Source organism: Periophthalmus magnuspinnatus, chromosome 5 (assembly GCF_009829125.3).
Source record: "Periophthalmus magnuspinnatus isolate fPerMag1 chromosome 5, fPerMag1.2.pri, whole genome shotgun sequence".
NCBI classification, from domain to species: domain Eukaryota; kingdom Metazoa; phylum Chordata; class Actinopteri; order Gobiiformes; family Gobiidae; genus Periophthalmus; species Periophthalmus magnuspinnatus.
The window spans coordinates 8652435-8671148 of NC_047130.1; the positions used below are offsets into that span (position 1 = coordinate 8652435).

The window sequence follows — 18714 nt, forward strand, 5'->3', positions numbered from 1 at the left end:
ATTTAACTTCCTGGCTGATGTCTTGAGATGTTGCTTCAGTATTTCCACATAAACTTCTTCCCTCATGATGCCATCTATTTTGTGAAGTGCACCAGTCCATCCTGCAGCAAAATAACCTCTCATGATGCTGCCACCCCTGTATTTCACAGTTGGGATGGTGTTTGGAGGAAAAAGGGGGAAGCTTGCAAACCTGAGAACGTAACGGTGCTCATTATGACCAATTTAGTTTTGTCAAACCACAGGACATGTCTCCAAAAATTAAGGTCTTTGTCCCTATGTGTATTTGCAAACTGTAATCTAGCTTTTTCATTTTTCTTTTGGAGTAATGGCTTCTTCGTGGCAGAGTGGCCTTTTAGTCCATGTCGGTACAGTATTCATTTCACTGTGGATAATGACACACTATTATCTGCTTCAGCCTACATCTTCATAAAGTCTTTTGCATTTGTTCTTGGGCTCTTATGCACATTTCAGACCAAAGTACGTTCATCAATAAGACTCATCCTTTCAGAGCGATATGATGGCTGGACATTCCCATTGTGTTTATACTTGTGTATAATTGTTTGAACAGATAAATGTGGCTCTCAATATTCTGGCATTTAGCAAATACAAATAATCGTGTTAATCCTAACTGACCTAAAACAGGAAAAGTTTAGTCTGATTTCATGTCAGACAATGGGGAAAAAAAGCATATGTGTATTTTTATATAGTGTATGTTTCAACTGTATATGACATATAAAATGTTGATTTTGCATAACACCTCCTCTTTAATGAACCCATTAAAAGAGCTGACTCTTTCACATCACTAGGCAGGTCCCCATGAATCGAGTGCGTATACAGATTTTAGTCCCTACAATGTGCTAAATACTGACTCCCCACCCCCCCACACGCACATTAATCTGCCTCTTCATGGCCTGCTTGGTTCTGCTCAGCTGGACTTGCACTCAGTTTGAATTCTCTTTCCAGTTTTGTACACCTGTCTGCTTGTGTCCACTTTAGCTCCGCATTATCACAATGGGGGTTAAGTGTATTTTTGACAGCATTCGAAGCATTTGTTTTTGTATAGAGTGTCTGTTGGATGGGGCTCAGGTGGAGGTTATTGTTGATTCTAGGTCACGCCGCACTGCATAAATCCTTCACAAATGGGCCGTTTACAGCAGTTTTGATTATTTATGTATTGTTGTGCTTATATATGTGACAGAGGGTTGTGTAGTCAAACGCATACATTTGAGCCGAAAGTTCATGACAGGTTAGACGACCCATTTCACTAAAACATAGTCCACTACTATTTTTAAGATTTTAGAAATCCTGCATATTTAGGCTGAATTCAGAAAACACTCTTTAGTTGCTTTAACAAAAAAAAAAAAAAAAAAAAAAAAAAAGAAAAGAGTTGTACATTTCTAAACCTACCTTAAAATTAGCACATTTCTGAAAATATTTTACTGACCCAAATGAAATCTTGGTGACCCACTTTTCGGCTCTAGTCAAGCTGCTGTAATAGGAGCTTCTGACAGTGACTTATGGCAAATAAAATGTGGTATCATGAGGAATCAATCCAGGTCGCAAGCCATAAATCAGCCCTATATTCTGTGTTTCAGCACTGGACAGCTCCACTGCTGCAAGCCACTGTGATTTCAGAGGGACTTCAGCACCGGACAGCTCCAGCCATTTATTATTGTGGAAATAAGAGTTTCTGTTAGTAAAGCATGAGTGTGTGTGATTAAATGTAAAAATGTGGATAATGCATATATTTTGGTAAGAGAGATTTTTTTTTTAGACATGCTAGACACAAAACTTTCTTCTGAGAGAATTTTGGATGTACATATAATACATAATATATTTACCTAGGAATGATGTCAATATATCCAAGAGTAAAATAAATATTGTATAAAGTCAGACAGGTTTATACTCATTTGAATATCTTTTATGTTAAATACACAAATGTTACTTTTTGCCTCTATTTGTGAAAAAAATCACTTATAGCAGGTTACATACGTCTCTGTATATAGCATAACCAAAAGTATCACTGTATTATAAATGTTCTTGTTCAGCTTGTTTTTGTACTACAGGGGCCACTATAATGTCCTTTAATAATAGGAAACATTGTTAGTGCTACTGTAACTATGGAGATTTTTATGTGCTGTGAGACGACAACCATTTCATTTATAATTTCAATCTAACAAAACTGTCTAAACATAATTATATCTTTTTTTCCTCTTTCTATTATTATTTATTTATTATTTATTATTTTATTATTATTCCTTTTTTTGTAAATTAAAGGGAGGGTATTACACAAAATCAACTTTTTAGAGCTTTTTACAATGTTATTAATGGTATAATGATATCATTATGTCAAAATCATGAATGGAATTGTTTTATATGTGATCCATGCATCTTTGAGTAATCAAGCAATCTCTCCCAGGCCCTATTTAAACCCTCCTTACGGTCAGCAGTAACTTCACAAACCAGATTCAATGCACTAGTCAGCACCGCGAGTCTGGTCATCGGTTTGGTCAGGATTGAGAAACAATAAAAGGTGTGGGGACCAGACTGATATCAATGTGTATAAAAAATACAGAGACATATCATTCTGCATGTGCCAGGCAACTCTGAAGGGGGAATAGGCCTCAAAAATGAAAGTGAAACTCTTTCAACATTTAAATATGCTGTTTTCTGCAAATACACTATTTCAAAACAATAAAAGGTGTCATGGTGATCTAAATATGTAATGTGTTAGCAATGACTCCTTAACTGGACTTTTCACTTCCTCTTTCCACAAAATGTCGTCACCTCTTGGCTTTTGTGTTCGGCGTAAATAAATTGAAACATGCCCTCCCATGTAAACGAATGCATTACAGAACTTTGAAAAGCCAATTCTCCGGCCTCAGCTCTCGCACATCAGCAGTCAGACCAAGCGCTTGCACCATTTGTGGGAATACAGCAAAACGAATTAGTTGTGATTGCTTAAAAGCTTTTTGTCCAGTCTCGTGTTGAAACTAGATGTGGGTCTAATGGTTTGGTGTCTGAGAGAGGGGGGAGTGGACCGTAACTGGATTTGTGAAGAGAGGGAAAGATGACATTTACAAATCATACACAAATAAATGAGTTTGTATTCAGTGCTGGGGGTCAGAGCCTCAGTAATGGCACTTTAACATAGGCTGATTAAATAGTCTGCCCTTTGGTGTCACAGGGTGGTTCACAACAATGTTTTACAGTAAACAAATGAGAGTTTTATTTATTTATTTATTTATTTATTTATTTCATGGCTTTGTATTGTCAGGCAAAACCCCAAAGACGAGATCGTTGTCTGCAAAAACGGCTTTGTAAGCCATAAGATTAATATGACAAGTTTGTGGAGCTAATCCCAAACAAACGCTGATAAGGTTCAACACTGGGGATCATAACTTTGGATATTTCTTTCAAAAGCGGAAGAATTTCTCAGAGTTATATACAGGCCCCTGGCAGTCTGAAATAATGACATCAGCAAAAGAACGTGAACGCAACCTATTCATGGGTTTCAGAGATAAAGATCTAGCACATATAGCACTGTTGTCAACTCAATTTTGATGATAAGGAATAGACTCGATACTCAGTGCTGAGTCTGATACCATTTAGATGATAGAATGTGATTTTCAGCATTAAATCTTAGTACTTTCTTTTATATAACTATGTCTTATATCTGTGTAATCCCTGAGTCGTCCAGGTATGTTTCATAGTGGTCCATGGACGTATACTAGTCTACGTGGTCTTATACTTGTCCAGATACAGCTCAAGATCTTTCTAAAGCTATTCAGGAAAGTGTGAATGCAACTTTTTTAGTATCGATACCTGCTCAAATGAATATCTAGTTTCGATACTAGTTTTTGGATCAATTACTATCTGATTTTCGATGCTTTTGACAAATTATATGGGCAAAGTTCTGGAGGACATGTCAGAATTCTGTGGTTTAAATTGCTGTCTATTTAATCAGTACGTTTTTTTCAAAAGTTCGTCAGCTGATCACCTACGGTATTTTCCGCACTATAAGGCGCATCGGAATATAAGGCTCACCTTCAATGAATAGCCTATTTTAAAACAGTTTTCATATATATATTGTCTGAACAGTTCAGTGACAATTCCTGCCTTCGTGAAAGCTCGGACCACAGTTCAGACTGATATATCAGCCCAGGCATCCGCAATCCATTGGCAGATTGTGGCGTATGTCGCCTGGCGCTGTCTCCCCGTTATCCCAATAGCGTCGGATCCTATCATCGCCGATAGAGCGCGGTTGCAGACTTTCCAGCAGCGTAACTCCGCGCCCAGTCGTGCTCTCATGTAAATTCAAATGGCGTCTCAAAGCGGAGACACGGGGCTATCTAAATATTTTACCGTCATTACAGTAATCTGCCTCTGTTGTCCCTTGAAGGTCACGAATGAGAGCGCAGGCGCTGCGGGGATTTTCCCAGTCATTTATTCGATGCGTAAAAGAAAAAATATGGATGGATGTGTAAAATAGAAGTAGTTGTGTGAAAAAATGCAGTAAATTCTGATACTTCGTTTAACATGATTTTTATGGCTAAAAAAAGAATAAAAGTCTAGGTCTAGGTGAGCTATACTGGCCCATAGTGTGCTCAGTCCTTAAAGGGTTATTACCGCTATTACTTCGGCGACGCCTCCTGACTACGGGTGTCATAATTGACCAATATTGATCCATATATAAGGCACAACGGATTATAAGGCGCACTGTGGGTTTTTTGAGAAAATTAAAGGCTTTTAGGTGCGCCTTATAGTGCGGAAAATACGGTACTTGAAGTGTTTGCCTATAGGATGTAAACTCAAAGACTATTAGTTTTCAGATTCGAGAATATGATGTCACAGTCCCAGATGGGGAAAGGAATCAGATTTTCCTATTGATTACATTGTACTCTGCCATGAAATATCCAAAAGGTAAATTCACAAATGTTGAACCTGGTCATGTCTATTAATGACTAGACCCAAGAACTCACTGTATTACAAAGAAAATCAGTATTTTAACAGTATTTGTTTTAGCTGCCCTCATTGGTATTATATATTATTGGCCTATAGAATGTTGTGATATCATCTGAAACCCAACAATTCTGTGCCGCTACAAAAAAAAAAAAAAAAGAAAGAAAGAAAAAAAAGATGAAAATGATGTACCTTTGCGCTTATTTTAATTCAGAGTTCTTCCTGATAACACATTTTAAAAATCAACAAAATGGTGTTTGCATGGTGAGCACAAAATGGAGGAAACAGAGGAGGAGTGACACACAGGCCCTCAGGTGAATCCTTCTCTAATGAGCTGCTAAAGACAGAGGTATTGGCCTTATCGACCAGCCACAGCTCTAACTCAAACCAATCACACATCTGAGCCCACGCTGTACATGTACATCTGTGAGGACTTCCCATGAGCCTTTGCTGCCAGGGTCATGGGTCTGACCTTCAGAAGATGGACCATGACCATGTGACTTCTGCTGCAGAGACTCGTGTATCAGTGGAATCAGAGAGAAACATAAAATGGGAGTTGAATGAGGATGTGGCAGAGTGGTTAGCCTTATGATGATATGAGGATGTGGCAGTGTCTCTGTATTTATTTACATGGAGCATTTAAAAGTGCTGTACTTGATTTTTACTGTCTTAAAAAACAGAAGTGGTTCATTTTAAACAGTTTGCATCGGTCCAAGTTACTCCTAATAACCTTAATGCATTCCCAGTACAACAACCAGCATGCTAACAGTGAACTTCCTGGTTTTAATGCTTTATAATTAGATGCAGACAGCACACAGCAGACTGAGTTCAACCCTAAAGCATTTTTTTTTGTATAATTTTAATTTAAATCAGCCAAACTTCCCAACTACTTATATCTTAACCAGTTTCTATTGTACATAGTCATTTTATAATCTAAGGTTGCCGGTTCAAATCCCACAACATACTTCTCCCACTTGCTTCTGTATATGCACAGAGTGAGTGATTTGTGGTGGCCGTGGAGACCGCTAAAGCATTCTGTGTAATTACAGCCTTTCACAATGCCACAGGCTGAAAACACAGGCACATGGAATATTGATAGTGAATTGTTAATAATAGCTGTTAGCTGTGATTCCAGTGTTTACAGAACAGCTCAGCGTGAGTAATTAGCGATTAGCGAATGGTGTTTTATGCATACAGTGACGGATGTGTGACAACAAAGCAGATATAGCCCGCAATAAGGATAATTCGACTTAATTAAAGCGGCTGTATCTCTGTGTAGTTGAGCAAAACTGGACTTGCCCCAGTGTAGATGTGCTGTAAAGGCTGCTAGGATCAAAATTTGACTGTTGTGTACTATCTGGAGCTCAACAGTGAACAAAACGTCTCATTCATTTTTTTCATAGATGCTCCGAAATAAATAAATAAATAAATACATAAAATAATAATAATAATAATAATAATTAATAATTATAATAATAATACAATAAATAAATAAAATGTTTGAAAGCTTGCTCGCAGATAATCACATTTGTAACTAACTACAAGACCTACAATTTTATTTATTTATTTTTTTTTCTGAAATGATATAAACCGCAAAGTAATTAGAACATTTTGCAGACTCTTGCATTTTAAATGGCCTTTTTGGACTTAAAACAACCACGTTATGGATATCAGTTAGCACGTAGCTAGTTAGCCTACGAAATGCCTTTGAATTTTCCAAAAGTCTATGGAAAAGATGAATGGAAAATTTACTTCCGGAACCTGGACAGGTTGTCACTGCTGTTTAACCATCCATGAATCAGGAAGAGCGCTGTTAGCATGCTGGTTGTTGTTACCAAAACTCCGCTCTGGTCTCTGAAAGTTGTGAAAAGCACTTGTAAACTCATCGCAGTGAGTAATTAGAATGTGGATTGTGAGGTATAACTATGGAATGCTGTAAACTGTTTAAAATGAGCTAGTTCTGTTATTCTCGTTTTATACATAGTAAAAATCAGAAACAGTCTTTAAGAATGGATTTTGCCAGTTTGTTTTTCATGCAGTGAGTAAGTTTAGTCAGCAACTTCAGAAATCAACTGTTTCAATTTTCCCCAAATTGTTATGCAGCGGAAAATAAACCAGCGAAACTGACTATTTTACAGATTGTTTCTACCAAAATGCAAGATCTGAAGGAATGGCACAAGAAATGCAAATGTTTTATTAAGATTTTGTTAAATGTAGACTTATGCACACTGGAAAGACTAACCAAAACCTTTACTCAAATAAGAGGCCTGTCAAAATAATCACTATATCGACTTTTTAACCATTTTATACATTAAGAATACTTTGTGGTGGATAGTTCTACTTTATAGTTTGGTTTCAACATCATCGTTTATCATCTCGCACTTTAATACATGTTATTGCGACAGGGCTAACTTTTATTTTACATAAGTGCAAAGTGCAGCAGTTGTATACATATTTCAGAATACAGCCTTATATAAATAATACATTCAGACATGGCTGTTCACATACGCCACATGACTAAAGCTTAGTCTACATACTGAGCCAGATGATGCCCTCATACAGGATTAAATGTGTTCAGACAAGCAGAAAATTACAATTTACCAACACAGAATGATATAGACAATCAGACAGTGAGGGTTGTATAATGGGACACAACATCAAAATTACAAGTTTTGACAGGCAGATTTTGGTTAAGAGCGAGTTCAGTGGGCTTATAGTTACAGGTTTTTTACAGTAAGTGAAGGGAACAAAAATAACTAAATAAATAAATAATCAAATTTTTATATAGTACTTTTCCACCTTCAAGGCTCTCAAAGCGCTTTACACCAAGGAATCACTCACCCATTCACACACAATGTTTATGTTGAGAGCGGGATTTGAACCAACTTTCGGATCAGCGGACAAAACATCCATCCATTTATTTCTGCTTATCCAGGGCCAGGTCGTGGAAGCAGCAGTCTAAGCAGGGACTCCCAGACTTCCCTCACCCCAGATACGTCCTCCAGCTCCTGTAGTGGCATTCCCAGGCCAGCTTAGAGACATAATCCCTCCAGCTTGTCCTTGGTGTATGAATATGTGTGAATGGGTGAGTGGTTCCTTGATGTAAAGCGCTTTGATTGTCTTGAAAGTGGAAAATCTCTATATAAACAATTTAATGATATGCAACGTAATTTGTTTGGAAAGCTCGACAACCATTTCCCTATAATGAGTCTAAAATGTGACTTGTGAAGCTTTAGTTGAACTGCTTTATAAAAAAAGACTTGAAGACTTGTTGACTTTCGCTCAAACCATCAGAGAAAACGCAGTATCTGCAAAACTTTTCTAACATTTATTCATTATTGATTCATATTTGCATATTTCAGCATTCCTAATCCCACCTGATTTGAACTTAAGTTTTGAACTGCGCTCATAAATCCAATTCTATCTGGGTTCACAGAATTCAAGAACGATGTTAAACTCTTAGAAAAATTTAAAAAAAAAAGAAAAAAATTAGGGAGCGAGTGACCTAAATACTATGATCAGTCATTTATGAAAAATTAATTGACAGGATCATTCTGCCAACTGTAAAAATCTCTAGTTTTATTCCCTGTGTGATATGGACATGAAAAACAAGAATTTCGGGGTCACCTTTCCTCAGATCTGACGGTAACTTGGTCTTGCAGCGTCACCATAGACTGTACATATAAATGGGCATAGCTAACCTGCTAGCCGTTCCAAATAGGAAGTGAGCACGGGTGGGCTTCCGGCTCCATTGACTCTGGCTCCAATTCATTTTCTATTGAAAAACCGTGGCCCCTCTCTACGTAACTGCTGCTGTCAGGCTCGTCATTTTGGTTAAAATGTTCGTATTGACCCGCTCTAAATGATCAGTGCTATTTTGTCTGTAAATCATGATATGAACCTTAATAACAGACCAATAAGGTGCCTTCTTTCCCTGAGGTCGCTCCTACTAAATGCCCGCCCCCTGCTGAACCAGAGATTTGGACGGGAAGGGGCGGTACCTTCAACAGCCTCGCTCCAGATTGGCTCTTTGGTTGCTATGATACTCACAATCAGAATTCTAAATATAGAATTCAGCTCCAATTTGGCTTCATTTACATGTTACATTAGAGTCTATTTTTAGTTTATTTTTAAGTCTATTTTTTTGTTATTATTTTAAGCTATTTATCTATTATCTTGTTTTATTGCATGTATCATTTTCCTTCTGTTCTTTAACTGTGCGGTGCAATACTGGAATTTCCCCGCTGTGGGACTAATAAAGGCATATCTGATCTTATCTTATTTGACTGGAGCTGAACGCTATGGGTAACGTCACACTCACTTAGTCCACTTCTTCATACAGTCTATAGGAGCCACATACTTTTCTTCATGGAAATGGATGTTTAATGCTAAACTGTGAAACATTCCAGGCAAGTAATAGCATCTCCATACAAGGCAAGTGGGTACTGACCCCTCCACTAACAAAGTCAAATCATGCACCTTTAATAAATCATGAACAAATAGTTTATTAAGCATGATTCAGACTGATTAAGGTGTAGAAAATGTAAAAAAAAAAATGAGATAAGCTATGTATTTCTTCTTTTATACTTACAAAACAAAAATTTAGGTGCACTATGTAACTTTTCTGCTGAAGGGTACACTACTACTTGCTTGGAGATGTTGTGTAAAAAAGCACGAGGCACCTCCAAGCCAAGTTACAGGTCCGATCTGTGGAGAAATGACCCTGACCTCACCAGGAATTCATGTTTTGTTTTTTGTTTTTGTAAGGAAATAAAAACACCTGTAACTGTATAAATGCAAGATCAGTTTAATGAAAAATATTTGAGCCAAAGCAATAAAAACTCCATGGAAACAAGTTGGTGGCAGACCCTCAACCAGAAAAGCTACGCAGTGCACATTTAAATTATATAAATGATTCCACTGTATCTCTGGTATTTTATGTACAGTCCCCGCTCTCTACTCTTATCTCCTGTCTGTAGCTGACAGCTCTATCTGCTCCTGTCACAATCATTTGGCCAATCACACCATCCCTCTGTCTGCAGATATTTCCCTCTCTTCTCTGGAGCATAGAGAACCGGTTAACTGTCAAAGAGACTGACACTCACTGCATTTTTTCAAAGTTAAATTAAAGCTCATATCCTGTTGGTCCAAACCATAGATTGTACAAAGAAGTGGACTGAGTGATTGCGACGTCGGCCATAACATACGGCTCCAGTCAAATGAAGCTCATCGAGGCTAGCGAATTTGGATCAGAGTCTAATTTGTCTGTTATTAATGTTTATATGGGGATTTACAGACACAATAGTGAGAAAAAAAAATACCAGGAGGGTTAATAGGAACATTTTAAGACCAAAATGACAAGGCTCACTGATGGCTAGCAGGTTAGCTATGTCCATTTATGTATGACCGTATTTTTAAAGGATCTGTACCCAATGTTTTTCCATGTATTTGAGCAAAATATGTCCCGTACAGATACATTGTATAAGCAGCGTTTGAGCTCAAAATAAGTCCACTGTGTACTGTCTGCATCGAATTATTAGGAGTTTGAATGTCCGAGAATCAGTAAGTGTGCAGTTAGCATGCTAGTTGATTTCAGCACGATGGCAAAAACTCCGCTCTAGCTTCTCAAAGTTGTGAAAAGTGTTTATAAAGTCAAGAATGAATAATTAGGATGCTCAGAATGCATAAAATAAGTGAGGAATAACTCTGGACCACTGCAAACTGTTTAAAATGAACTATATATTTTAGTTTGACAACACAAAATTGCCTATTTTTGTTGTTGCTCAGAAAGAAAATAAATAAAGAGCATTTGTTAGCCAGAAGAGCCGGGAGCTGATCCAAAAGTACTGAATCTTTGAAAAAAGACAGGCTGCGATGAGATGTATAAAACTGCTTTTGAAAGAGATGTAGACAGTGCACAGCAGTCTGATTTTGGTAAATGGTCACATTTTGATATAGCGCTTTTTGACCTTCAAGGCACTCAAAACACTTTACATCAAGGGATCACTCACCTATTCTTGCACCGCAGACACTGGGGCCAAGGAGGGTTAAGTAATCGTCTGTAAGTAATCATCGCACCACCAACCTGTTCATCAGTGGATCTGACCGCTTTATCAATGATGTTTTTAGGTCGAGAGCGGGATTCGAAATGCCAAACTTTGGATCAGTGGTCAAACAATCTGCTAACTGAGCAACTGCTGCCCATTTTTCTATCTGCAGTGTACCAATTATACCAACAGTAGAGTTACTAATCAGGAAGTATGCCGTTAGCATGCTAGTTGATGTTAGTATTAGCATAATAGCAAAACTCCTCTCTGATCTCTGAAAGTTTTTTTAATAAACTCATACTGGTGAATAATGAGATGGGTAGATGGTCGATGAATAACTGTGGACCCCTGCAAACCTTTTAAAATCAACTTTTTTTCATGTTTTTAAGACAGTAGAAATCAGCTACACTGCCTTTCAAGTGCGTGTTACCTGTTTTTGTTTCTTCTTCTTACTTCCAAATCACAATGCAATCAACACCGACGCGCCAATCACAGCTCAAGTAGCATTTAACCTGCAACCTCTGACCTTTCCCTCCATCAGCTCCACTCCACACTGTGCACAAAATGGAGGCTTCAACAAAGGAAACTACCTTTGTGCTTTGTAACAATTTGATTTGTTTACACTCTATCCAAGAAAAAAACTGAAAAATAAGCAGATTTTCCAACAATTTGACATCTTTTGCTGTAAATTTGATACAAAGGCACTGGTAGAAGATAGAAGACATGACAGTATACGGTCTTTATAATTTTCTTTTTTTTCCCCCTCATGCATCTTTTCCAGGCCCTATACAAACTCTCCTTACTGTTAGCAGTGTGATCCTGTCCGCTGCTCAGCCCGCAAGCATATCAAAACCAAATTGCAACTTGAATGTCCCAATGAGCAAAATCACAAAGGCTGCAATTACTAAGCCCGGCCAGCCAAAATGACATCTCATTATTTTTTACTGCAGAGAAATTCAATTGTTCTGCTGCAGGCTAGCCACTGCGCAAAAACCTGCTAACCCTGTAGTTTAGACCTCTACAAACGTGTCCTCAAATGCATTCTTAACACTATAATAACTGCACCTAAAGGTTGTAGTTATGTATTTGATTAAAATTAGTTTTTTCCCAGTACAGATAAATTGTATAAGCAGATCTTCAGGTGTAAATGAGACTGATTCGTGCTGTCTCCATCTTATAACAAAGTGTCCGTGTCTTGTCCGATAAACAAGATTAGCATTAGTGAGGTAAACATACTAGTTGTTTTTAGCATTAGGGTGACGGCAAATCTCTTCTCTGGCTGCTGAAAGTTGTGAAAAGTGCTTTTAAACTCATTAGGGTGAGTAATTAGGATGCTCGGAGTCCATAATGTAAGTGAGTTATAACTTTGGACCACTGCAAACTGTTTAAAATGAACTAGACCAAGTTTTTCAGGTTTAAGGACAGTAAAAATCACGTTAGTAACAACTATACGAACCCCTAAGCTTAACCCTTTAAAGGGATAATATGTAATTTACGGGAGGTGCAAAGTGAAAGGCATAATTCCATGGAAATAGAAAGTGTTTCATACCATACTGTGGAATATTAGGGAACAATATTTCCATGGAAACAAGTGGGAGAAGGCCCTCCTCCATGTCAAATAAGAGTCAAGTTCATGGAGATGCAAGCCCACTCAGAGAAAGGATTCAGGTTTTTTCTATGTATATTATTATATCTATTTTTATGGTTTTAATTAAGTAGTTACTCTGCCTGAAATATTCTTAAAGGTCCTATATAAAATTGACTCTTGAGAGCTTTAAGCCATGTTATAATGTTGTTCCATCATCAAAAAGATAACTGGAGTTTTGTTTCATTTATAATTATTACTATCTCCAAAGCTCAAGGTGCTCTGTTCTACTTTGTGATGTCATGAAGTGGCAGTTTTGAAGTTAACAGCTCCTTTTACTTTTAGTTCAGTAGAAATCGGCAACTCCAGAGCTGAAATCATCCAAATGATTCTAGTGAAGATGTATGGAGTTTAAAAACACAGTGGAGCACTTCCTGTTTTACCACATGACATCACAAGGTGGAATAGAGTGTTTTGAGTTTGAGAGAAGAACTTTGCAGGATTTGTGTGTTAAACATGTGTGAATGAAACAAAACACAACTCCAGGGATGTTTTCGGAGAGGACATTATAACATAGATCAGAAAATAGTGCAATAGTTGTAGTGATTTTAATATTAACTACAACTTCATCTTGAGTTTAGCTAATTAGATCACATCACATTCACCATATTATTATTATTTTTTCTATAGTTCAGTCTTTCCAGAAAATCCATTATTCAACATAACACATCAGTTTGACAAGCGTTGCCGCACATTATGGACAGATGACCACACACACACACACAAAGAGTTAACTGGCAGCAATATTTGATCTAGAGAGACAGAGATAGGCGCAGAGACGGAGCGCTCACTCTCATGTGGGGGGAGATTGAAATGTTGGCTTTGACACGAGAGGCGCCGGCTGGTGACGCTAGAAGAATAATGCGTCTTACTCAAATATAGGATACGAGTATAAGAGAAAGACACGGAAAAGACCGGGAAAGACACAGAGGGCAAGAGCAAATGACAACTGCAGTAAGTTAAAGGCACACTGTGAACTTAATCTGGGAGAGGAGGGTGGAGTAGTCAAAAATTGCACTCAAGTAAGACTAACAGTGTAACCGTTACTTCAAAATGACAAGAAGTGGAAGTAAGAGTAACTGAAAGAGTAACTGTCTGGACGTAACATCTGTTTTATAATTTGAAGTTAATGTAATTGGGAAGATAAAATATTGAATAATCCACAAAAGTACTGAAGTAAGAGTACTGTTACTTCAATCAAAATATCACCCAGTTAGGAGTAAAAGTATACTAGTATAAAAGATGGATGATACATAGATGCACAGAGAGACGTGTAGCCTTTCTTACAGCGGGAAGAGTAGCCAAAACTTTTACTTCAATCAAACTATTTCTCAAGTAGGAGTAAAAGTATACTGATACACACATTAGCGCAGTACTGTGGAATATTTCATGTCATAACATCAACATGAAGGCAACTTTTTAGATAAATTGTGCTTTTCAGAGTTCTTTTCTAAATTGCATTTGTTCAGTTACAGGTGTTTTTATTGCCTAAAGAAATACCTTGAAAACATGTATTCTTATGCTAACTGTGGTCACCTCTCCACAGTTCTGACCTGTAACTTAGACTGGTGGCGTTACCCGCTTGTCTCCATGGAGATAGAAACATGAAATTCCATACTATGAAACATTTTAAGCGAAACAATCACAAATCCAGGCAGATTTGCACGGGACAGACCCTCTATTGGGAAAAGTATACGATTAAAATCAAAATAAATCATTCTTGAAATATCTACAGAAATAGAAGATGTAACCTATTTATAGCAAAATCTGTCATTTGGAAAATAAAAATAGCGTGTGATACATATGGAGTCAAAGGTCGACCAAAGACACTGTTTATGTTGGTGTTCAGTGACAGACGAGGATGAATGGAACAAAAGTGGAAAAAGACACTGCAGCAGGGCCGTGTGCAGGTTTATGAGGGCCACGCGCAACATGGTTTATAGGGGGCCCACAAAAAGATGGATGGATGGATGGATAGACAGACACACAGACACACAGACAGATAGATGAATGATGGATGATAGATGGATGGATGGATGGACGGATAGACAGATTGATAGACAGACAGACAGACAGACAGATAGATAGATAGATAGATAGATAGATAGATAGATAGATAGACACACAGATAGATAGATGAATGATGGATGATAGATGGATGGATGGACAGATAGACAGATAGATAGACAGATTGACAGACAGACAGACAGACAGATAGATAGATAGATAGATAGATAGATAGATAGATAGATAGATAGATAGATAGATAGATAGATAGATAGATGATGGATGATAAATGGATGATAAATGGATGGACGGATAGACAGATAGATAGACATTGACAGACAGACAGACAGACAGACAGATAGATAGATAGATAGATAGATAGATAGATAGATGGATGAATGATGGATGATAAATGGATGATAAATGGATGGACGGATAGACAGATAGATAGACATTGACAGACAGACAGACAGACAGACAGACAGACAGACAGATAGATAGATGAATGATGGATGATAAATGGATGGATGGACGGATAGACAGATAGATAGACATTGACAGATAGACAGACAGACAGACAGACAGATAGATAGATAGATAGATAGATAGATAGATAGATAGATAGATTGGTAGATTGATAGATAGATAGATTGGTAGATTGATAGATAGATGAATGGATAGACTAATAGACGGACATATAGATAAATACTTGTGCAGTCTTCCAGTGGTAATAAGTACATATAATAATAGTAAATTGAGTGAGCTGTACCAGTTGGCAGGGCCGGGTCCATGGTGGTCTTCTCCCATGAGTTCACTTGTTCCCAGGTAAATCCATTGGTGCCCAGAGACACACTGTAGCCACAGCTGCTGTACGACTCCTCAAATGTGCAGCCTCCTGTCGCCAAAACACAAACACATGTTAGAAGTGTCCTGTCTAAAGAAGCTCATTTTTGGTTTATTTGTTGGGGACAGTGCAATTTAAGAAACATACATCATATACATGCTTTGAACATGCTGGATTATAGCATTTGGCTAATTTTCATCTAGAGGCAAAGCGGGTTAATCGGAGGCAAGGATACAATCACAGCACACATTAGAAACACTGCTCCCCACTGCATCCAAGTACTAACCAGGCCCAACCTTGGTTATGAGATCAGATAGGATTGAGTATTATTAAGTATATAAGTTGGAATAACCCACAGAAAACTTAAATCGCAGTTTAATTTTCATGCGTTAGAGCAGAAAAAGGAGTTGAAATAGCAACTTTGAATGATAAACATTGAGAGTGGTGGCTTTACATCAGTTGGGTTTTCTAAAATGTGGGATTTCATGGGACAAAAGATTGGTGAGTCCCAAGCAACTCAGCGCCAGAATATACATACAGTTTAAAAATCTTGTTCAAATTGGACCCAAATTCAGAACTAGGACTGAACGATTTGTTAAAAATGTCTAATTGCAATTTTTCTGACAAGCAATTTATGTTTTAATAATAAGATTCTGTTAAAAGTTCACATTTTAAACAGTTCCAGAAGAATTGACAAAAAGACTAATACAAGAATCACATTTCAGAACATGTTTGTACAGACTGAAACTACAGAGTTCGCAGTTTTTATGCAAAATTAGACAGGAGATTTTGTGGAGAAAATGATGGTATTTTGTAAATGTAGTAACTCTATCTCACCAGAGACAAGACACAGTCATCATTACGTGCTATCCTGATTGGACAAGCTTATTTCCACTAATTTTCCAGTGCGTTAGCCTTCACTGCTCGCCCCGGGATACACGCACACTGATAATCGCACATATGTTTGACACACTGCAGTTTAATGTGTTCTGAAGTGTGTAATGTGGCTGTCAGAGCGCTCTTCGTATGCGTTACTGGGTGAAAGAAAGGTTTGTGCATTTCAATCTATTCACAAACAGAACGTGTAAAGCTAAAGTGGAGCCCAAGGCAAAACAAGCCATTTATTTTAAAGGTCCTATATTACGCAAAATTGACTCTTGTGAGCTTTAAGCCATGATAAAATGGTGTTACCTTCTCAAAGATATATCTGGTGGTGTGTTTTGTTTCATTCACACATGTTTAATCCTGCATGTTTAATATTTAGGTTCAATTCTTTTCCCTAGACACAGAAAACAGCATAATATGAGCACTTTAATTAGATCGTAGAAGGCAAAGAGTGGCAGATGGAGAGCAATTTGTAATATGTTTAGTCTTAGATTTGTGTATTGAGGTGGATTTAATTTGTGTTTTTGAAGCAAATGTCTACCCCTTTCTTTAATAATATTCTTCTGTCACATTTAACCATTCACCTTGCATTTACTGTAGTGGGCTTTTATAGAAGCTTATGGTTGACCCAATGTGCGCTCACAAGACCACACGTCAAGTATGCAAACATTTCACACTAAGACACATGATTCTTATATGTAAAAAGGAAACAAAGATTTACTAATTAAAAGCCATAAACTACCAGTCAAAAGTCTGGACATATCCTCTCACTGAATTTTTTTTCTGTATTTTTACTACTTTCTATACATTATACATAGGGAAAACATCAAATATATGAAGCAAGATGTATGGAATAATGTAGCAAAGAAAAATGTTAATCAACTCAACTAAATGTATATATATTTGTTTTATATTTTACACTCAAATTCTCAAAGTAACCACCACTGTAAACCCTTGGCCTTCTCTTAATGAGCTTCATGAAGAAGTCTCCTGAAATGGTTTTCACTTCATATCTGTGCCTCGTCAGGGTCAAGAAATGCGAAGAGTGAAAAGCAGTGATCTAAACAAAGGGTGACAATTAAACAAGTCTTTGCTTGCCAAATTCCATATGTGTTCAATCACAGTTTTGATGCCTTAATTGAGAATCGACAGAGCAAATAATCATGTAAATAGAGACAGAAACATTGGAAAAGTGTGTCCAAACTTTCAACTGGTAGCGTACTACACACTTTTGAATCTGGTCTCTTTCCAAAATTGCCATCCCGGTTGAGGATACCACTCACCTGCCTGTTCTTTAGTCTACGTTACAAACCAGCTATCTTGAAGTTTCCCTACAACTTTGAAGAATCCTTACCGTCACCCAATTGGATTTTCTTCTACCCACTTTTGGAAACTGCTCTACCAACTGACATCCTTTACTTCTAACCCGACTTTGGCTCATGCTATAAACCTGTCGACTGGAAAACATAGGTAAGTATATCCCTTCCACGTTTGACACATCCACTTCACCCTGTTTTTCTACAGCAATAACCGTTTCTCTCTACAGCGTGCCTCAGTTTTACACTTAAAATTGCTTCCAGTAACCTACCTTCTGTCCAGTCTAGAGAAAGAATTGTTCATCTCCTCCCTAAGATTCATAACCAAATACGTATAAAGCCTGTACACAAACACTGACACCAAACGTGGGATGGCAGCTGTTGAACACGCTTTAAACAAACACCACAAAGACAAACGGCCTGATCAGTACATTTCTCAACTCCTTTATTTTTAATTCCATGACAACTTCTACTTACAGGTTACAGACAGAGTAATAGGTAAAAAGTTTGCCCTGGTCTATGCTGATATCTACATGACAGAATGGGAAAAGACCGTTTTCTCCAAAGAAATGTCCTGTTTTTATAGTTATTTGGATAAAATGTTTGGAGTCTGGAGCCATTCAAAGGAAACCTGGCTTGGGATCTTGCTTAACCACCACCTTTTGATTCAACTTGAAGCCACACATTCTTTTTCTTTCCTAACTATTTGCTGGGTTTTCAGGTAACAGCATTAAATCAAGGTCAATATTACTTAATACAGATGGGAGCAGCTAAAATTTCAATTAAAATGCTAAAGTATGTTGTGACAGTGAGTCAGTGAGTTTAGTCAATCATTAAAATGCCTATTTGTGAAAGTAAATTTACCTTTTAGATATTTCATGGCAAAGTACTAATATAATCAAAGTAATAATCAATAGGGGAAAACGGTCTCTGGGCTCCCATCTGAAAGTATGACATTTCAGAATCCGAAAACTACTACTTCCTGCTTCTGAAGAGTGTAGACACAAA

The 18714-nt window shown here is 37.5% G+C and overlaps 1 protein-coding gene across 1 annotated transcript in view; it reads right to left on the reverse strand.

Moving 5' to 3' along the window:
* The window catches only part of ptprt (protein tyrosine phosphatase receptor type T), a 151830-nt gene extending 136323 nt beyond the window's left edge, over positions 1 to 15507 (reverse strand). The window contains exon 1 of the mRNA XM_055221627.1: positions 15431 to 15507. Within this exon, the coding sequence (XP_055077602.1) occupies positions 15431 to 15452 (22 nt within the window). The 5' untranslated portion in view covers positions 15453 to 15507. The remainder of the gene's footprint in view (positions 1 to 15430) is intronic.
* Between the last annotated feature and the right edge of the window lie 3207 nt (positions 15508 to 18714).